This window comes from Equus quagga, chromosome 3 (genome assembly GCF_021613505.1).
Source record: "Equus quagga isolate Etosha38 chromosome 3, UCLA_HA_Equagga_1.0, whole genome shotgun sequence".
In the NCBI taxonomy this organism is placed as follows: domain Eukaryota; kingdom Metazoa; phylum Chordata; class Mammalia; order Perissodactyla; family Equidae; genus Equus; species Equus quagga.
In genome coordinates this window covers 81,979,479-82,002,748 of record NC_060269.1, presented here as the reverse complement: position 1 = coordinate 82,002,748, position 23,270 = coordinate 81,979,479, and the positions used below count along the sequence as shown (strand labels likewise).

The following is a 23,270-nucleotide window of genomic DNA, read 5'->3' as shown; positions in this document are numbered from 1 at the left end:
ACAATTTCTGAAAAATGAGATTTGTGCATACCATCTTTAAAATTTCTGTCAGCTACGAGTCTATGAAATCTACAATTGCCTATTTCCATTATCATGTTATCAAAGCATCTTAATTCTGCTGTAGTCTGATTCAACGTGTGATAGATTTCATCTGTCAGCAGATCATTTGTTAAGAAACAGAGTCTTGGCTTTGACGATTATCTCTGTATTGAGGGAAGGCTGACTGGATGTATGGATGGTTGAAAGGGTGGATGCATGAATGAATGGAAAGAAAGGGAAAAAAGAGAAGAGAGAAAAATGCTTAGAGAGAGACCAAGAAAGTCAACTCAGTTGCTTCAAAGGAAATTAAAGATTCACTACATATAGCACCTTTTAAAAGCTTATTCTTTTTAAGACTATATATCATAAGGAATTTTTATATATCAGGCAAAATTAAATGAGTAAAGAGTTTTAACTTTGTGACTAAAAAAGATTAGCTATCTTTAATTTCATTTGCAATTCTGAAATCTGACCATGTTTTTTGGGCAATTGTTTCCTACAGGTCTTTTTAAATGATAGGGTTTTAAGCATAAATTGATCATGCAAGGGTAATGTAGATGTGTTGATACTTGCTTGTTTCAATTTTTAGAATCATCTATTTTAAAAGTTATTCGATATGTTAGTTATATAAAATGAAATACCTAGCTCTTCCAATAATGCTACCGACTCTGTATGTGGAAAAATTTCTTCAAGACATCTATCGAAACCTTTTTCAGTATTTTTAGAGGAAATACTGAGGTGGATGAAGGCATTTTCTTTCCTCCAATATCTTACCAGCTAAACAATATTTCCTCCACTTGCCTCTTATAAGACAAAAATTAATTTAAACATTCAAACTAAAAATGTAAGTGTATGAATAACACCTTGTTGAATAATTTGGATCTTCTGGAGTCATGATAATACCTGTGATAATAAATTCTCATGCAGCTACATTTGTCAGTCAACTTTTGTTTTAATTTAGATTTAGTTGTAACTTACATTTTTACCCCTATGTTTGAACGTAGGTAACCAATTTTTCAAGATTATGCCTAACTAACTGTCACTTTGTGTGTATAAGGATAAGTAAAGCCTTTTTTTCCCGCCCATGGAAGGAGTAGATCATCAACTTTTAATAATAGAGATGCCTAATTACAAAGTAGTATAAGGGATTATTTAGGAGGTGTTTTTTTCTTTTCTGCCTTGTTGCTTGGTTATTCTCCCCTCCAATTTGGCCAATGTGAAGTGTAAATAGAGTATGATCTGTTGATTAAACACTGTGTATATGAGCACGCGTGTGCGTGTTTGTGTGTAAGTGGTGGAAGAATTATTTCATCTTGACAATAAGTTGAAGCCGCGTTTCACCTCAAGGTTGTAAAATGAGACTAACAATAAAAACATGCTAATAAAATAGTTGGGACAGAACTAGATGCTGTATCCTCATGTTAACTGTATACGTAGTTATGAATGTTGCATTTCAGAAACTTTATATAGTTCAAAAAATAAATCTAGGATGTTTGATATTGGATTGGACTGGTAATATGACTGTATTAATGAAAAGGATAAATAGATGGCATACTGTACTATTGGAAGTGCATAAAATCAGAAAGAACCTTCTTTCCTGACATTCTCTGGGTTCTTTTCAGAATACTTGTGTTTAATACAAAATGCTGCATGTGCTCTTTTGGTTAAAAAGTCAAATGAGATGAGGTTATATATATATATGTTTTTCAATATATATAAGGATTTTATATGTATATAATATATATATTTTAAATACCTAAGGATTTGATATGTATAATATACATATATGAAATTTCATATATGTATATATATATATATATATATACATACACACACACACACACACAATAAATAACTGAATTTGAAATGTTGAAATGTTGGTTAAGAGTTCCTATTCTTTGGTTACACTGTGTGAAGTAAGATGAACGGTTTCTTCCGTGTACTTCTGTGCTGTTTGCAGAGAGATGAACTGCTTCTTTTGTGCATTTCCCTTCAGTGTATGTTAATTCAGCATAGAATTGACTAATTTGCTATCATTTCTGCAGGTTTCTGCCATTTGTTAAGCCAGGTTTAACGTTTAAGACCATTTTAAGTGTTCTGTCAGGTAATAGTAAAATGCATCCATTGAAAATGTGTTACCAATACTCAGCAGAAGTCAATAACATCACCCGCTATAAAACAAGGTTGATTAGAAACTCTTCCTTTAAAAGACTCATTTAGAATCTATGAAGCATCTCCGTATAAACATACATCATTTCTTGGTGAATAGACATTTAGATTATCTGGTTTAAAATGAATTGGTTATTTCAGCTCCAATTATAGCACATTTGTATCACACTTCCTAACAAACTGCTAAGGAGATTTGTATATCTGAATCTGAGGATATTAAATTTCGATGTAATGATTAATCTAGATTCTCATAAGAATTACCACAAATTCAAATGAGTTTTCATGAGTGTGGCTTAAAGTTAGCAAGATAAATCTAACATTTATTTCCTAAATATTTTCACAAAAATTTAGTTTCTAAACTAGATTGCTATCTGATTCAGAAATGACAGAATAGGTCAAAAATTAACATTTACTTTATACATTTGATCACATTAATAAAATATTAATATTCTGTCTACAGGCTATATGACAATATAATTAGGGAGTACTTAATTTACCTATCAAATTTTAAAATAATTCTTCACCCTTTCTTCATGTTCTTAGCCATGGGCAGGTATTCAAAGTATACGGGAAATGGAGAGCAAGGGTTTGAAGATTCTGGTCAAAGTCGTCAGTACAATCCATGCAAATATGGAAGAGCAGTGATAAGAGAAAGCCAGGTTCTCACAGTAAACTTCTTAGACACTCCACCTTCCCTAGAAAAATTAATCATCACCTTCCCATGGTGAAGTCACTCAGAGTGGAGAGGTCAAAAGTCACCTGGAACACTTGTCGGAAATGGACATACTTTCACCCTTGCTTTATCATGTGTTGGCTTTAATGATGTATGTTCAATATCATGGTGTGTCTTTCACTAGAATGCTTAGGGCTTCAGCCAGAGAAGTACAAAATCAACAAAAGTGGTAGATGCAAAGCGCGTCTGCTTCTGTACATATATGTGTGTATGTGTGTATATTTGTGTATGCACATATAGTCTGTGATCATCTCTTTATATATATGTGTATAATACCCATATTTTATTTATATATGGAAAAAAGACATTTTCATAAACACACAATTCTTTTTGCTCCCCAAAGCCCCAGTACATAGTTGTATATCCTAGCTGTAAGTCATTCTAGTTCTCCTGTGTGAGACACCACCACAGCACGACCTGATGAGCAGTGTGAAGATCTGCACTCAGGATCCTAACCCGGGAAGTCCACACTGCTGAAGTGGAGTGTGCACTCAACCACTCAGCCACGGGCTGGCCCCATAATTATATTTTTATATTCACATACTACAGTGAATATTATAGTCAAGAAATATAAATTATATGTATACAGATATGTATATATAGTCATTCTTTCATCATGTTATTGATCCTGAGGTGTATGTGTTTTTCTATCAGGACAGAATTTACTTAATTTACTCAAAAAGACAGAAAGTACATTGGCCCAAATATTTATAGTTTAAAAAGTAAACAGTTTAAAAATTTGTGCTTGCTTAGAACTGGAAGAGTGAGAATGAATACAAATAAAGCATGCATTCATGAATACAAGTAAAAATTGGAAAGAGTCTCCCAGATATGCAATAATCAGGATCCCCATTTGAATACTTTTATTCTTTATAGGTATAATCCTGGAAGGCGGTATACCATAGTGATTCAGAGCAAGCATGTTGGAGTCAAGGAAGCAAGGGCTCCGGCCCCATTGTGAGACCTTAGGCGTATTTCTTGCACTGAATCTTAATTTTCAAAACTGTATGTGTATGCACTAGGATACATATACATAATTATTTTAAGCATTAAATGAGATGCTGTAATATGAAAAAATTAATAGAAAATGTTAAGCTCTATTTGGATTACAGTATTAAAAAAAACTAACGTTTATTGAGGTCTTACTATTTAGTTATCACAATTTACTTACATTTTGCATGCATAATATCATTTAAAACAATTAATAATCCTAACAGATAGGTATTATTTTTATTGTTAGATTTTACAGATGATGAATGTGGGGTTTAAAATATGAATCCCTTGCTCAAGATCGTACACTTAACAAGTGGTAGAGTCAGGATTTGAAATCAGTTTACTCTTAGAACTGGTGTATTTAACTCATACACTGCTGAGAAACAAAAACTTAAAGTTAGTTACAATTCTTATCATTGTCACCATTATTACATATGAATGAAAAGTGGCCATAATTATCCACCAGAACTTAGGTTAGTTATTCAGGAAATATTTCCCCATTACTTCTGCTCAGAGATTTGTATGTCTGTAAACTTTTTATAAATATTATTGAATTTACTACTGAAAACCTTGTTCAAAAAAAAAAAACAAAATTAAGAAAGGAAAGAAAGAAGGAAATAAAAAGAAAAATAAATCAATGTCATAATATAAATTTGATTCCTATGTACCGTATGAATAGACTCTCAGAAAGTTTCTTGATTTTATCTTCTATTATTCAGAAAACATATTTCAAGCTATAAATTCCTGAAGATCTCACGATATAAGATGTCCAGTGTTTTAGCCACTTTGTCCTGGAAAAGCTTTTTGTACTTATTCTATTATCTTCCCAATGTGCTCCCTGCAGTAACACTTTGATGTACTATTCATCATATCCATTTGGAAGAAGAAACTACATTCCTGCTTAGCTATCACATTGCTTCCAGTACAGTGTGTTTCGGTAATAAATAAAGTGCATGCTTTAAGCAAAAGTATACGTTTTTCAAATACCTAAGTCTCTCTGGCATATTTCCAGAGAGCATGACAGAATATTTATGTTATTGTTTAATGGCAACACTCACTTCTTTCTAGGAGCAATTTTTGATGAATCTGCCAAAAAGGATGATGAGGTGTTTCGCACAGCAGTTGGAGACCTCAACCAGAATGAAGAGATCTTACAGACTGAGAAAATCACATTTTCAGTGACATTTGTTGATGGCAACAACCCTTTTCAAGCAGTTCAAGAAGGTAAGTCCATCAGCAGTCCACGTTTTTTTTGTTCAATTCAAATGGCAATGAAATTGGATTTTTAAAAAGCCATGAAACATGGACATCATTTTTTCATTTCTACTGCGTTGCTTTTCTTTGAGCGTGTTATTTTCTTGATGTTAATCCTGTGTTCCACTTCTGAAAGTGCAGAGGGTGCAAAGTTATTGTTTGCTTTGAAATATAATATGAAAATGGACCTAAATATATACAATAAAAGCTTTTTACAACATTTTATGACTTCAATGTAAATGAAACTTTCCCCAAAATATGACTTTCTATCTGAATTTTTACTTTTGACGTTTTTGAGGTAACTGCCACCTTGAGTGCTGTTACAACTTATGGTGATATTTCGGTTGTATTTATGAAAAATGTATCGCTGGAAGGAAAACTTTTACACACTACAAGAAAATCAAAGGTTTTGCAGTGGGATCCTAAAATATCGACCTAAGCATAAATTTTTTTCTCTCTTCAATGTGCCAAATATTACAGCACTTTCCTCCGTTCTCTCTGTATACTTGAGTGAATTAAAATTCTTCATAGGTACATAGTCATAAAAATGCATATTATGTTTTCATACTAGAATGATCATTTGTATGAATGAAGGTTTTGAGCGAAACTTCTTAGACTAATAGAATTCTATTTTTGATGCTGTTATTCTAATGAAATATTTAGCCTTTTGATTGGAAAAGCACTCATTGTTCATGAAACTATTTGTTGCTAATCTATTTTATATTTTATTCTGATAATATATTTAGACCAAAGATACTAATTAATTTAGTCAAATGAAGCATTTGTTTCATTAAAACTTTAAAGAGGATTTGGCAGAAGAAAAGACAGACAAGATGTTTAATGTAGTAAAGTTGAGCAGGAAAGTTTTAAAGACAAATATTGAAGGGGTAAGGAAAATAAACGAATGTTTTTAAAAAGTGTCCTTTTCATCTAATGCTGTATCTATGTGATATACAGGTAAGCTTTATGAGAATATGTTTTTGATCAGTAACATTAGCTACTGTTGAAACTTATTTATGCTTATTGCTGTATCTATGTGATATACAGGTAAGCTTTATGAGAATATGTTTTTGATCAGTAACATTAGCTACTGTTGAAACTTATTTATGCTTATTTCTGTCAGTAAGAGAATGGATAGAATGATTAGTGGTCTAATGGATTTTCCCTCGTATTAATTTGATGGAGTGAAAAAATATTACTTTAATGAAATGAACAGGAGTGTTTTAAGCAAAAGCTGTTTTTGCAAAGAATACATTGCTTATACTGATATGATGGACTTTCAACAAGTAAACATCAATTTAAAAAATCAGATTAATATAAACATTCCTTTATTTACATTTTAAAGTCGGAATTATCCTGGGAATTTGGGACTTTAAATAATGGATATGTTGATAAATTTTCTATGGAAACATTTAAAAGCTGTCTAAATTAATATTAGAATCCATTAAACAATCTGCAAAATAATAAAGTAGAATTTGAGAGAAATATCCAAGAATGTAAAATCATATATGCATTAGGAAGAACGTGTTATTCATTTTAAAGAAATCTTTATGATATTTCCTTTTCAACTCTCAGTTTTAATGACTGAAATGAGAGCAGGAAAAAAATGAGGACCAACTTATTTTAGTGACTGTCCTCTGATTAACTACATATTGGTTAGAAAGGAATTACAAAGGCTGAATAAATATGTCCATCTCACCTGTTTTAGAGACTGTGTTTTGGAAAGCAAAGACAGTTTTTAAAATACCAAAATTAATCTGTTTACATATTGCTTTATGTAAACATTCTGCTGCTATATGAATTCTGGGAACAAAAATATCTCTCAAAAGCACTATTACAACTTGAAAGAATTTGTGGCACTGAAAGCAAATTGAGAAAGGAAACGAGTTTTAAGATTCCGACATAGAGACCACTAGACATTTGTCACAAAAGACAAAAGAGTTTGACAGTTTGTGTGATGGTTTCTGATACTAACAGGATGTTCTGGATCAGTTATTTTGATTGTCTGCTCTGGGTGATGAACCTGAAATCAATTCTAGGAGGCTCTGGAGCTAATTTGCTTCCCCATTCAATGTCTAGAAAGATCTCAGCTAACTTTAGAAGTAAAAACTAATTCTTTCTAGAGCTCTTTTTGTTATTGATTTGTTTTAAAAAATAAAGAGAAAATGTTCAACTGAAAGAGAAGAAGAAACAATTCAGGGGTATTTTCTTAAATGTTTTGAGTGAGTAATTTAGGAGAAAACCTCAATTGTGCCATCAAAGATGGCCCATTTTTGTATGGTCACATTGTTGCTGGAATACCATTACAATCTATAATACAGAGAGTCTAAAGTCAGCTTGTTTGTTTTTTACATTCTAAAGAAAGATGAAAGATTCAATAACACAATTATTACGAATGTTTACACATTAGCATCCTGATGAACTTCTAAAAAATTAATGGTTTTGTTGCTCTCTCTCTCTCACTTTTTTTTGGTTTACTTGAATTTGGAAGTCTGATCCTTGAACAAATAGCATCATCAAGCATATAGATATTTGATAATAACAAAGATCAGCCAACAGATAGATAAATGAAATCTAATAATCCAATATTCTTGACTTATTTTATTGTTAGAGCTTTCCCCAACCAGCCACATTTAAGAGATGATTTTTTGCTTTTAGAAATTTAAATTTTTGTTTACCTTGTCTTTCTACTGTCAACACTTAATAAGAGAGAGGGATTTACATAAACCACCTATTTAACCCATAAACAGGAGTAAAGAGTATTGGTACTATTTAAATGCTCCTTTGAAGCTTTGGTTACAGTGAATTTTTGCATAATAATTAATAATTTTTTTATGGTGAGTTTCTAGACGAAGTTATCTTGGTTATCACACAGGATCAATATTTCATTCTCTGGAGATAGATGACAGTATTTGATCACCTTTATCATTATCCTGTAACATTAATCTTAGCCCTTTCAGATAAGTGAACAGTAGAAAAAAATTTCTGTTATCACAGAAGTAATCTGGAAATAACGACCTTTTGTCAAGTAATATTCCCCCTTCTTTTGAATATAGTTGTTGATAAGCCGTTGTTCATCTATTGTCTGTTGAGTTCTGGGATGTTAACTAACGGCAAAGAATTTTTCTTACCTTAACCCAGGAGGGTGTTTTTGGCTTTTTTTTCTTGTTGTTAGGCTAATTTGGTAGCTGGGATAAAGGTTTCTCCTTTAAGAGGATATACAAAAGACAAAATCATATGGACTATTTTAGAGCACCTAGAGAATTATAGAGGTGTAAGATTATATAACCCTAGTTGGATGTTTTTACTATATAGATGAAGTAATTGAGACCGGAGTGGTTAAATAATTCTCTTACACACTTGCAGTGTGTAGTAGAGAAAGAATTAAACCAAGACCTTCAGACCATTGGTCCAATATTTTCCTTGCTACATCTGCTAACCATATATAAATATACATGTATGAATGAGAGAGTACACGATGTATTCTAGGACTTCAGTAAGTACTGTGGGAAATGAAAAATGGTTGCAGATTTATATGTTTTCATATGTAATGTTTATGTTCATGGATTTTAGGTGGCATAGAATAGTAGAAAATTCCAATCTAGTTATCAATACCAGTTGCATTGTAGAAATCACTCTTGTTCTTTCACCTTTGGTTTTCCTCGTCTACAAATAATGAAGAAATCAGGACATAAATGAGGTATTTTTAAAATCAGTTTCATCTCTATAAATGAGATGTTTCACGACTCTTTAGAACACATTTGCAGATTTAGAATTCCACAGGATTGTAGAAATGATCATTAATTAATTTCTCCTTAGAGAAAGCTTCACATTGCTGAAATTGCCTCCTACTTTTTCTGTAACTGACTTCAAAATTAATTAAAAGGATATGTGGTACTCGTCCTTTGTTCTACTGCCTCATCCAACTACTCTCTGGAACCCAAAGACCTCATTACTGTCACCAGAATCCAGAAAGGGCCTTCTGCATGTTCAGTATCTGAACCAAAGCAGCTGTTGCCAGATTTCTCTCCCTACTCCTCTCTTATAGATCATTTCCTCTGTGGGATCTATGTACTGGCTATAACATAGATGCACAATGTCTGATGTGAGAGATACTGTTGTCTCTACTGAAAGCAATAGCACTTGTTTATATCGTTAGCTCTTAGCTGAGACCAACACCACTACAGGCCATGAAAGGAGGGAATTTACATGAAAACAAGGTCAGGGAAAGTCAGGGGAGTGCATTTGTAAAAATATTTACATTGGAAGGTGAATGCAGACATATGAGTTCACTTATAATTCTTGCATGCGTAGGATGCATCAGGAAGGATGTAAAAGCACTGTGTAGTGATATCGAATGCCAAGATTCAGTTAAAATATTTTGAAATAATTGTTCTTATTAGAAAAACATCTAAAAATGAAATGCATAGTGAGAAGAATATAAGGGCAGAGTTATACCCTAGAGTTCACAAATCACTCTATTTGAAAGAAAAAGGAGTAACTATCATAATTGTTCTTCTTTCTGCTGTATTGCAAATCATTATAAACAATATAGATAGAAAAGCTGTTTTTAAAATAAAAAGCAGTCATGGTTAAGATTGCTCATCTTCCAAGTTTCAGCCCGGTCCACCCTCAAATTACTTCTTTGCATACCATAATGTGAATATTGATTGCTGCCAAAGAGTCTTGTAAAAAGTAGACATCTCACTTTAATACAGTGACCATTTCAGTAGGATTTCCCTTATATAGCTTCCAAAATAAAATTATTTTAAGTTTAAAGCAATGAGAATGCTTTCATTTATGGCGTATGAAATCAGTCTCATTTCTTTATAGTTATATATAAAGTACACAGTTACCCATATCATGTGTATGAAAGGGGTAACAGGAGAGTAGCAGAGCCGAAAAGAGTGAAAAGAACTCCAGCTCTGAAAAAGCACTTCTCCAAAACACATCACCATTCATTGTGAATATTTCTAGTGCCGTAGGCTCAATCTGAGTAGTCTTGTTCAACGAGGATGTAAATATAAAGGAATGATTTAGGTGGTTGCACTATTTGATGCTTTATTCCAGGGCTTAGTCTCATCATTTATATTCCTCTCTGCTTTAATAGATGGTTTTGCTGTGATAAAAAATCTGCTAATTCCAAAATGCTTAGATTGGATTCTGCAACTTCCCTAGCATAGGACTGCCTTGTGTATGTCTCATGTCGGCCTGTGTTTGCCTGGGACAGTTTGGATAACTCCAGTTCCTGCTTACTGTCTGAATTGCCTGACAATATACTGAATTTGAGATTTGTTGGTTTCGGGCCAAGAAAGAAAACCTGAACATCATGTAGGTATAGTTCTGCTCATTCATTTGCTGTTCATTTTTTCATTCCTCCTTCCCTTCCCACATCAAGGCCAGTATTGTGCTTCGAATCCCAGTCTCTAGGCCCAGTCAGTGCTCTGTGTAACTCATGGCCAACTACATGTGCGAAAGGGTGGAAGGAATAAGTGATGCAGCTGACCAGCCATCTCCAAACTCTCACGCGTCAGTAGGGATACTGGATGTCCTTTCAGTGGCTGGCTGGACCATCTCCTTCCCTCCTTGAGCCTAGGATATTTAGGTGGGTTGATTCCCCAGCAAATCTCCTGCCAAGTCCTGGATTACGTTCCTTCCCTACCTGCCACTTTCTAAGAATTGGCCTATAAGGTATGGGATCAGAATCCGCCTATTGTGTGATCTTCGGTACCCATCAATGTGGTATTAAAGTATAAAGAATTCTAATCAGTTAGGGACAATACCAATATTCATACTTTTAAACATCTCATACTAACCCTTTCCATTGAAGAATTTCCATTGAAGAATGATTAAAAAAATTAAAAAAAAATATATGTGAAATCTAATCTTGAGAGTACTCAGTCAAATCAGTCTATCCAAGTATTTATGTAAAGCTTAGTACTGTTCCAAGATTGGGCCAGCCACAATAGGAGATAACAAAAAAAAGTAGAGGACACAGTGTCTGACTGCAGGAAGCATAAAAACTTACTGAGGAGGACTGTGGACTTTTGGAGCATGAAAAGATATGTTGTTGTCTTCTACCTATAACATGGGTTTTTACTTGTGTTCATAGTAGAAAGGAACAAGATGTTCTAGCTTTTTAAAATATTTACTTTTCAGAAAAGAGAAGGAATTTAAAGAAATTCATTGCTTTATTTTTTAACATAATGTTGATGAAGATACAAGTTGTATAACTTAATCTTCTTTTTCTGTGATTTATTGTTGTACTCCTGTATTGGTGAGCCTTTGCCTTATCTCATTCAATACCACGCTCTTAAAGTAACAGGTCTCTAATACTATGAAGAGATTGAAATTCAGATGTTTACAGACCTCTAGATTACAATTTTATAGACTTTCTGTTTCCAGGCCTTTTACCTCGCTATCTGCAACTGTGTACTGTTGTGTAAGTTATCTCATAAGATGTATATTTCAGCAATATGTGCTTCTCTGGATCTTGTTTGTTTAGAGGAATCTAGCAGCTTCCTGTGAAAGCTGTGTTTAACAGAAGTAAAGATTTAGTCTTTTGTTGTTGCTTCAGTGTTGTTTCTTTCTACCAAATATTTTTCTCATGATAGTAGCACACCACTTTCTTCTGTTCTCTTTCTGACTTTATAGATATAGTACCTGATTATGGCAGCATAATTCAGTTTTTAATCGGTTTTTTATGATACTGACTTGGTAAAAGAATCACCTATATGTTCTAAAGTGACTCTGAATATATGGTTTATTAGATTAAAAGGCACACTTACCTACACTCTGCAATTGTAATGAGTCCACTGTGTAGTTATAAAAATAGTTTAAGTTGATGTTGGCACACCAAAGATGACTTTACTATGTTCAAAATTTTTAAACTATTATCAGTATTATAGATATCCAAACTTCAAATGACCTCGTCTACTTGCTTAATTTGAGAGCAAAAAATAGTCTGGCTTCTTATTTAACATTTAACACCTATTTTTGCATGTGTTTGGCAAGTGTTGTTAGGTTTCTGGGAATTAACACTATGTGGAGTCTGTTGAATTATCTTGTAGTTTTCAATAGACGTATCATTGAAACACTCACTTTTAAAAAGAACACACACAAACCCAATGTGCAGTAGAAAATCGAATATTCTGAAAAAAAGATAATGAATCAGCAAGTACTTTTTGGGTGCTTGCTTTGAGCTAATTACTCTGCACGATGATGTGCTCTCTGTTGACTGCACTCTACCTAGTCTTCCATGGTTAGTTTGACCTCTATTGTCGTGTGTTAGGTCCTGAACCGTGTGTGCTCCTCTTGCTTCTGCCCTCCCTTTGTATTGCTCTTTTTTAACTCCGCACTCATCCCTCTTTTAATCCTTGACTCTCCATATTGTATTGTATACACTCAGGATATCTACATTTGATTCAGTATATGTCTTAAATTTGGTGCAAATCTCATGCAAATTTATCTAAATTTGAATTAGATAAATCTGCCTTTTTATGAATTCTGCTCCATCTCTTATTATCTGTGGGACCTTGAGCGCACCTAATGTCTCTGAGCCTCAGTTTCTTCATATATAAAATGGGGTTAAATACATACTCCATGGGATTACTATGATTATGTGATTATTGTATGATAGTTACGTGGGATTGTAATTATGGTTCATGGATTCCTCTACTAATCTAAATACATCCTAATAATAATGGAGTACATGATGATTTAGTACCATTGCATTTGTCCATCAGTAAATTTCTGTCTTTTTCTCCCTTACCTTCCCAAATATCATCTACCACATGTATAGGTACCCATGAACACCACTGAATACCACTGATACCAATGATACTCCTAGGCTTAGTATCTGCCAAGTCAACTCCATGTTTTTGCTCAACTTAGTCTTTCCTTAGCAAGATGCTGAATGCTGGGGTTGTAAAAATATTATAGAAATTAAATACTCCTGCTTTTTTCTCTCTTCCTGAGCTAGTTCTGCTAGTCAGCACAGCAAGATGAGAATTATGTTTGTAGTGTAATTTATTTGGCAAATAGTAGTGATGTTGCAACATGTATACTTAGGGTTTGGAGGATTTAAAATACCTTGTTACCGATTCTGGGAAGTAGAGAAAGCCTGTGGAGACCAAATTAAAGCTTTCTGATGATTTGTGTAGGCTTAATACAATCAGTGAAGTAAATAAGGCACTGAGTCATACCTAAATGGAATTCAATCGTAGAGAGGCATAATGTTGTAGAAGAGTGATATATGTGAAGATCAAATATAGAAATGAATTCAAGGAAAGCTTTATGCTTTGAGAGGTGCATCATATCCGTATTTTGAGTTTATTTCTGATATGATTGTTTAAAAGGTCATCTTTCTATGTTCCGCACATTTTCATTCCAACTACACATGGGCAAATATTAACTGTAAAAACTTAATCATTGGTTTCTTTGAATTTCCAGTACTATTCTTTTTCCATAACACATGAAATCATGTTTACTTTCTCAGGAATCCATGCCTCATTTCAAGACATATTTGATTTTTGGTCCTTGATAGACTAATATAATATGATGGCAAGATTGGTTAAGCTCATTCCTTAAGCTATATTCTCAAAAATAGAAAAGACTTCAAGTGTCTATTATGTTTGAAAAAATATATTCCAAAGTGGAAAATAAATATGTTTTCTCAAAAACAAATTTTTTTTAGGGAGAAAATCCAGTTATGCAAATCAAAGTCAGAAATAATTCTAGTACAGAGAATTTTTTTAAATTTTTATTTGTTTATTTTTTTGAGGAAGATTAGCCTTGAGCTAACATCCATGCCCATCTTCCTCTACCTTATATGTGGGACGCCTGCCACAGCATGGCTTGTCAAGCAGTGCCATGTCCGCACCTGGGATCCGAACCAGCAAAGCCCAGGCTGCCGAACTGGAACGTGCGCACTTAACTGCTGCGCCACTGGGCCGGCCCCTAGTACAGAGAATATTTTTAATAGAATGACTTGAATATCCAATAATATATTTTGTACTTTACTTTTAAATTTACACTTATATAAAATCAAACAATACTTTGAAGTGGTCGTGTCTGCTTATTCACATTATTAAAACTGAGCAAGGTATAGATGGCTCTGGTGACAGAAAGTAGCTAGAGGATAAAAAAAGACATATTCTTACTAGTCAAAAAATAAGAAACTGACACATTGGCCTCATTCTACCTGCTCCTAAATTCTGTTCTTGTTCTTTTATATTTATTGTCACTAATCTTTATAGTTTGGAATTAGTAATTTCATGTTTTTATTCTGTTTTGAATTTTAAGTGATTTTGCCCAGTTTTAAGGAGTTTTATTTCTATATTAACTCATCATATATATATAATGTATATATGCACACATTTATATATATGCACATGCATACATATACGTATGTGAATATTAAACTATATCTTTATATCATATATCTATATATTGTATATAAATATAACTATAAACTTTACCTGTATATTATATATGTGTATATGTGCCATGTATATATGATATATACTATATATATGAATGTTATGTAAATATGAATAAGTTCACCAAATTAAATATAAATAAGTTCACAAAAGTTCTTTCTTTTGTTCGTCCTTCCAATGTTGATTCGTGCTTTCCAAGGGTTAATTTTTTTTTAAGGAAGGTTAGTCTTGAGCTAACATCCACTGCCAATCATCCTGTTTTTGCTAAGGAAGAGTGGCCCTGAGCTAACACCTGTGCCCATTTTCCTCTATTTTGTATGTGAGATGCATGCCAAAGCATGGCTTCATAAGCAGTGTGTAGGTCTGTGCCCAGGATGTGAACTGGCAAACTTCTTGCCACTGAAGCGGAGCATGCAAACTTAACCACTATAGCACCAGGCTGGCCCCTCCAAGGGATAATTTTAAACCCTTATTTACTATGTCTGTTAAAATGGAACAGGGCAGGTTTGTTGTCAAACTACTATCATTCATTATCCAGAAGTCACTCCAGGGCCCTTTAAGAGCACAGAATGAATCACCAGCTTACACTTCCTTTCCTTGGAAATTGCTTAAATCTCAAGTATGGGAAGGGTAGACCAACTGGCAGAAAACTATGAATCACAAAGAACAATTCATTATTCTTTCAAAAATCAAAATTAGGGGGACGACCCCGTGGCCAACTGGTTAAGTTCGCGCGCTCCACTGTGGCGGCCCAGGGTCTTGCCAGTTCGGATCCTGGGCACAGACATGGCACCTCTCGTCAGGCCACGTTGGGGTGGCGTCCCACATGCCACAACTAGAAGGACCTGCAACTAAGATATGCAACTATGTACCAGGGGGATTTGGGGAGATAAAGGAGAAAAAAGAAAAAGATTGGCAACAGTTGTTAGCTCAGGTGCCAATCTAAAAAAAAAATCAAACTTATAATTGTTCACTTGTTTGTAAGATACTTTTAATGCACCAACTATACATTACATTAGGAGTTTATACAGATGAATGTGACAAATTTAACTCAAGTACCCAAGGAATTTATGATCTAATAGGAGAGATGCAAAAAGAGCTAAGCCAGCAAACAAGCATTCTTTTTTTTTAATTGAAAGAGTCATATAAAGGAAAGTAACTGGTACCTTGATAGAAAATAACAGGTAGGGTGTGTGTGTGTGTGTGATTTAAAACCAGGGGCTTATTTTTGATAGAGTGGTTATGGAAGACGCAAAAAGTAACATTTAAGCCAAGATTTGAGGTTGCAAAGTAGCCAGCCTTGTAAAGAAGAAATAGCATCCCAGGCTATTGCATATGAAAAACCATTTGGAGGCATGGGCTTGCTGTGTTTAAGGGATTAGGCTATCTTTTAAATGCTCAAGCTATTAATCTCTTTCTTTACAAGTGTTTGTTTCCATCCTCAAAGCTGTTGTTTGCTGGGTAACAATGTTACTCAGGAGTTTGTTACCCACATCTGCCTCAGTTTTTCCCTGTGGAAAAGGAGTGTGCTTCAAAGGAAACCTGGTGGTCTTGCCGTTCTCACCACCATCTAGGCCATGGGGGTGTCATTCTTGAGTCCTTTGTGGATTTGAAATTCACCACTCTGAAACTCTGATTTTGAATATAGTTATGGAAACCTTTGAGCTTTTCATGTAAGTCTTCCTCTCCCTGGAAAAAGAAATGAAATGCATCCAAGAAAGGAAGAATTTTATTCAATTTTCCTGGTCTTTTAGTATAGAGTAATGCACAGAGATATATTAATGTCCAAAACAGGAAAGAATCATCATTTTGTGGCTTTGAAATTTGCTGTAGATGCCAACAGAAGAGCCTCTTTTGAAAAGCCCAATGATAACAAAGTTTATTTATTTATAACCTACTATATTCTATGAACTATTAAAATGCTTCATTTTTTTTTCACCTAACCTTTATACTGCTTTATAGTTTATGAGGTAGTTACTATTCTTATTAGTATTTTCCATATGAGGAAACTGAGGTGCAGCCAGTTTAGGTAACTTGTCACGTAACCTTTAGAATGAATGGTGCCTAGACCACACTGGTTTCTGTTTAAATCTGCTAGTTGGGTGTTCCAGGCGTGTATCAGTGGGAGGGAAGAGAATGAGGTCAAGTATTTATCTTCTGTCTCCTATGTGAGGTCAGCTTGAGCTGGCTGTTTGCTTCAAACAAAAGTCATACTTTTCTAAAGGCAGCCTGCTCTATGTCACTCTCTCCTTCAGAACTCCACTAATTCTAGTCCTCTCCAACCTTTGGGCCAAGGAGTGGTTAGCACCTGACTGATACTAGCTCTGAATTCTTGTACCAGCCCTCATTTTTCTGCTATACCCTGCCCACACCTGTGTAATTCACCCCTTTGAAAAAGAAACCCTTCTCAAATTATCCGAATTGAAGTGTGCCATTGTTGCCTACTGGGATTTGAGCTGACATCATTGTTAACCACTACACTCTACTGGCTGTGAGGAAAAGCTCATTGTGGCCCAGGCTCAGTGATTTGAGGACTTGTCCAATCCAATCAGGAAGGGTTGCCATCTGTTGGAATGTATTATTCAGACAATACATGCCTCATATTACAAAACCTGGAAAGAACACCTCACACAGACTTTTAACTTCTTTCTGTCTTTTACAAGCTGAAATCTTCATGTCCTCGGGTATTTTAAGAGTGCAGCAAAGGCTGACTTGATGTTGAGTGGCAGCATCCCTTCAGAAATGCACTAGGACTGACCAGAAAGAACAGGACAGATCTCAAAGCTAGCCACCCCACAGCAGACATGAGTGACCGCTCTTTAAGGAACCATGATTCTTTTTACTTAAAATAATATGACAAATGGAGTGAACTTTATGAAAACTAATGTTCCAGATGTATATGTAAAATGTCTCTTTTGAGAATTTTCTACGTAGATTAAGGAAGTTGATGAATCAGTTGTTCAAAAAATCTTGACTATTTCATTCCATTTTCTATGGGAAAAAATATTCCTATATTTTTCTTTTATTCCATTCTTTGTAGGAATTTTTTTTTTTTTGTGAAAACTAGACTCCTTATTAAGTTGGTGAGGGGAAAAAACACATTTTATTGTTATACAAATTGCATAGCCAAGATTGTTTTACCTAGTAACTTAAAAGAACTATTCTGCATTTTTTCTCTTTTTGTTTCCCAGACCTCTGGTTTAAATGATGCTAATGAACAGCAAATGGCCAAACGGCAAATGGCCACATAGCAGGAAGAAAAGTAGAAAACGTTCACAAAAGCATAGCCAGCATTATAAGATCCTTTATTCCTTCATTGACCCCACATTATTCAGCATCTCAGAACAGGTAGAGCTAGTGAAGAACCTCGAGGTAACAGGAGCACTCTGCTTCTTCAAGGAGCTTTAAACTACTGTACTAACAAACTGGAAATATATCTACATGGATAACATAAGTACTAGGCAGTAGTTACATGATGAACAAAATACAAAGTTCAATAGAAAATGAGATGATTTACAGCAAGGGATGGTGAGTTGAAGGAGAAGGTAAAAAGAAGTAAAGGGGAAAAATAGTAAGCCGTGTTTTCAGCTCCGAAAGGACAAAGGATCTAATCAAAGAAGCAGGCATGTTCAATAATACTTCTCCGTGACTGGGAAAATGTGATCCAGAGGGAGGGGGCGGACTCAGGCTGGAAACACCAGGCCACAGGGAGAGAAAGGTAACTTCTCTGTCAAGGACTTCTCCTGTTCCCAGCTTCAAGGTCACCTCTTTCCCAAACCAGTGGTAGAATAGTGAACTCAGCTTGGAGAAAATCATGATTCAGCAAGTAAAATTAAACACAAATAGGGACATTAATAAAGACATCAGCCTTCATATAGCAAAGTCTTAAAATTTCTTTTAAAATGCAGGAAAAGCTCAAAATGATTTGAGCTCAAAGAGGCTGCTTCAAAGGCACAGTGCCTCCACTTTGTTTTAAGAGCAAGTGATATTTTAAAAATAATTATTCTACATCTACAGCAGAGTAATTGCTTTTCACATTAAAGAAAGAGATAAGCACCCAAGTTTTATAATATAAAAAGAGTTATGCATATGCATTAACTAATACTCTCAAAGGATCTTTCCTACCCATTTGGCATTGTGTGCTATAACTTGGCGTTGTGGCACTATGCTCTTACATGAAAACATAGAGTGTTTCCTAAGTGAGTTGGACAGAAGTAGGTAAATAATCAATCATATTTTATGGTTCTTTTATATGCATAGTCTGTGATCACAGTCTGGTTATCACAAGTGGCCAATGAGGCTTGTTTATCTGAATAAAAATGTTCTGCAATCTATGAAAATCAACATTCATTGTTTGTTAATTATTGATTCATTTATTCTTTCATCCAAATAGATATTATTGAGAGCTTATAATTTGCAAAAAACTATAGGAAGTACTGAAAGAGATACCAAGATGCACCAGTATGGTTTCTAGCTTCAAGAATCATATGTTTAGCAAGTAATAGACATAAAGAACATTAACATAGATGTCAATAACCATGATAAAAAGTACAATAAATTATAAAGTCCTCAATAGCAGTAAAGATGGAGTGTTCCGGGATTTCGAGGACTACTGATGTTAGTTCTCTGCTTTGCTTTCCTTCCTTCACCCACAGGTAGCAATACTTGTTTGTCGCCTGCCTGTTCGATGTGACTCCAGTATTTGGTACTAAATATAACAGTCCATTTGAGGTAATTTGGCATCATCTCGGCTTTGTTGCTTACCTTGCTATGTTGCTAACTTATGGGCATTCACTCAATTAATTCAACAAATATTTATTGAGTATCTACTATGAGAATTATTCTAGGAACTCATGAGGCAGGAGTGAAAACACAAATATCCTGCTCTCTTGGAATGTATGTTTTAGCTGAGAGAAGAACAAATAATATATACAATATCAGGTTGAAGAGTTGGTATGAAAAATTAAAAAATGAAGCAGTAAAGAGGGAGAGAGATGATGAAGGTGGGTGTCATTTTAAATAAAAGAGACAGGAAAAGAGCTTTCTGAGAAGATGACTTTGGAGCAGACACCTGAAAGATGAATGGGAGCAAGTGATGTGCATGTCTGGGGAATGCAGAGTGTGCAACTGAGTTCTGGTAGTAGACTAGTAATTCTAATTCTCCTGTCTTCTCAGGACCGTAATGATACCTCATTTCCATTAATTGTGTGCCTATCTTATCTTTGTGAGTACCTGTAAATAATCTGGCCAGTACCTGCAATCACTGATATCATCAGGCCCTGCCTTGCTTTTGCAAATTTGTTTTTTAAATTGAACTCCTATATTTGAATTTCAACCCTAGGATTGATGCCCAGCCAATGGCTACACCCACATGCTACAGATGCAGCCTATCTGACTCCCTCATTGTGTGTGGAAACCTTGTCTTCAGGCTTGAGAAGAATCAGTGCACTTGCTAGTTACTTACTCTCTTTACTGTCAACAATTTGCGTGGATTATTGCTATTATCTGTTACCATGATCTAAATAAACTTTTCTCACTCACTGTATTAAACTGTTCAAAATAGATTCTTCTCCTCTTCTACAGTAGCACTGCTTTAGCTGAGTCCATGGCCCCCCCCCAAATAGGACTGCATTTCCCAGCTTTTCTTTCAGTTATCTAGAAACCGATGGAAGTCTGGGCAAATTACAAGTCATTTCCAACTTAAAGACAAGCAATTTGTCCTCGACTAACACTCCCCGACTTTCAATGAGCTGAATATTGGTGTGGCTGTGACCCAGCTTTGACCGTGCCGATAAGGACAACACACTAGAGGATTTCAGAGCAACAATCCAGAAGGAACTGGATCCCCTGGAGAGCACAGCTGCCCTGGACGGACTGCCACTTGGAGGGAAGTCCACTTTTATTTTATTTAAAGCGTACTCTGTTTGGGTTGTCCCTGTTCCAGTAAGTTAAACCTTAGCATAACAATTATACATGCTCCCTAGACATCTCCCCAGGTGAAACAGACATCCACTGCCCCTGCTCCCCTAGTGAGGATTTCCAATTTTAAGGACCTGGTACTCCACTTCTGTTTTTTCCCCACTAACAGTTGTGTTTATCTTCCTTTTTGCTGCTGCAGCTGTATTGAGATATAATTTACATACCATAACATCCAGCTACTTTAATGCACAATTCAATTATTAGTAGTAAATTTATGGTAAATTGTGCAACCGTCACCAAAATCCAATTTTAGAAAATTTCCGTCACCGACAAAATCCCTCATGCCCATTTGCAGCCAATTAATCCCCAGTCCTACAGCAACCCCAGCCAACCACAAATCTGTTTCTACATTTACCTCTTCTGGGAATTCCTCATAAATGAGATTAGATGATGTGTCGTCTTTTGTGTCTGGCATCTTTCCCTTAGAATAAGTTTTCGATGTTCATCCATGTTGTAGCATGTATCAAGAATGTGTTTCTCTAATGATGAGTAGTGTCCCATTGTAGAGATGTGTCACGTTTTGCTTTTCTGCTCAAAAGTTGAGGGACTTTGGATTGTTTCCACTTTTTGACTATTACGAAAAATGCTGCTTTGGATATTTATACAAAAGTCATTGTGTGGACATATATATTTCATTTTGTATCTTAGTCTGCCGTAACAAAATACCAAAGACCAGGTGGCTTAAACAACACAAAACTTATTTTCTAAGAGTTCTGGGCACCAAGATCAAGGTGGCAGCAGGGTTGGCATCTGGTGAGAGCTGCCTTGGGTTGCAGAAGGCTGCCTTCTTGCTGTGGGCTCACATGACTTCTTCTTTGTGTGCCGATGGAGAGAGAGAGCAAGATCTCTGGTGTCTCTTCTTATAAGGACACTATTTCCTTTGGATCAGGGCCTCCCCTTATGGCCTCGTTTAACCTTAATTACTTCGTTAGAGATCTCATCTCATAACGCAGCCACACTGTGAGGTTAGGGCTTCAGCATTCACATTTTGGAAGGACATAAACATTCAGTTCTTAACATTTTTCTTGGGTAGCTATCTAAGAAGAGAATGGCTCAGTCATCTGGTAAATTAATGTTTAACTTCTTAAGTAACTGTACAACTGTTTTCCAAAGTAGGTGTGCAGTTTTGCCACTAGCGATATATGAGGTTTCCAGTTTCTTCACATCCTTGTCAATTTTGTGAAATATATGAAGTAGTAATTATTGAGGTTTTCATTTGTATTTCCCTAATGATTAATGATATTAAGTGTCTTTTCCTGTGCTTACTGTCCATCTGTATATTTTCTTTGGTAAGGGGTTAATCCAAATCTTATGTTCATTGTTAATTAGATTTTTTGAATTCTTATTATTTAACTTTAGAAATTCTTTTTATATTCTTGATGAAAGTTCTTTATCAGATAGATGATTTGCAAATATTTTCTCTCAGTCTTTTCTTTTTTTTTTTTTGAGGAAGATTAGCCCTGAGCTAACTTCTACTGCCAATCCTCCTCTTTTTTGCTGAGGAAGACTGGCCCTGAGCGAACATCCGTGCCCATCTCCTTCTGCTTTATATGTGGGATGCCTGCCACAGCATGGCTTGACAAGCAGTGCATAGGTCCATACCCGAGATTTGAACTGGTTAAGTCCAGGCTGCCGAAGAGGAACGTGTGAACCTAACAGCTGCACCACTGGGCAGGACCCTTCCTTTTCTTCATGGTGTCATTTGAAGTGCAAATTTTAATATTTTTGAAGTGCAGTTTATCACTTATTTCCTTCTAAAAGTCTTGCTTTCAGCATTGCATCTAAGAACTCTCTAAATAATCCAAGGCAATTTATAATGTTTTCCTGTTTTCTTCTTAAAATTTTATATATTTAGCATTAGTATTTGAGTGTGGTATGAGGCAGTATTTGGCGTGTGAATATACAATTTGCCTTGCACTGTTTCTTGGAAACATTATCCTTTCTCCCATTGACTAGCCTTGGCACCTTTGTTGAAAATCAATTAACCATAAATATTAGAGTTTATTTCAGAACTTTCAGTCCTGTTCAGTTAGTCTATACGCCTGTCCATATGCCAATAACACATTGTTTCTTTATAGTAAGTTTTGAAATCAAGAACTGTAAGTTCTCTTTTTTTTCTTTTTTCAAACTTACGTTTGACTATTGAGTTCTTTCAATTTTCATATAAAGATTAGGATCAGCTTTTAATTTCTTTAAAATGGCTTTCTGGGAAATTGAGAAGGATCATGTTGAATCCATAGATCAGTTTAAAGAAGAACGCTATCCTAACAATACTGAGTCTTCTATTTCATGAACGTAGACTGTCTCTCCATTTATTTAGGTCTGCTTTACTATTATATTATTTTTTGATTTTTTCACTGCACAAATCTTACACTTTAAATTTCTTCCTTAGGATTTTATTCATTTTGGTGATATTTTAAGTGGACTCATTTCCTGAATTTTATCTTCAGATTGTTCTTGTTAATATATAAAAATATTTTTTTATGTATATATTGATCAAGTCACCCATGACCTTCATGAACTCAGTTGTTTGTTCTGGAAGTTTTTCCTGTATCCCTTAATATTTTCTACAAACAGGATTGTGTTATGCAAATAATGAGTTTTAATCTTTCCTTTCTAATCTGGATGTCTTTTATTTCTTTTTTCTCTCTTGATTGCATTGG

The 23,270-nt window shown here is 34.8% G+C and overlaps 1 protein-coding gene across 1 annotated transcript in view; it reads left to right on the top strand.

The window, feature by feature from the left end:
* GRID2 (glutamate ionotropic receptor delta type subunit 2) overlaps positions 1-23,270 on the top strand; it is a 1,366,457-nt gene that overhangs the window by 261,683 nt on the left and 1,081,504 nt on the right. Inside the window, exon 2 of the mRNA XM_046657173.1 lies at positions 5,003-5,158. Coding sequence (XP_046513129.1) covers positions 5,003-5,158 — 156 coding nt within the window. The remainder of the gene's footprint in view (positions 1-5,002; positions 5,159-23,270) is intronic.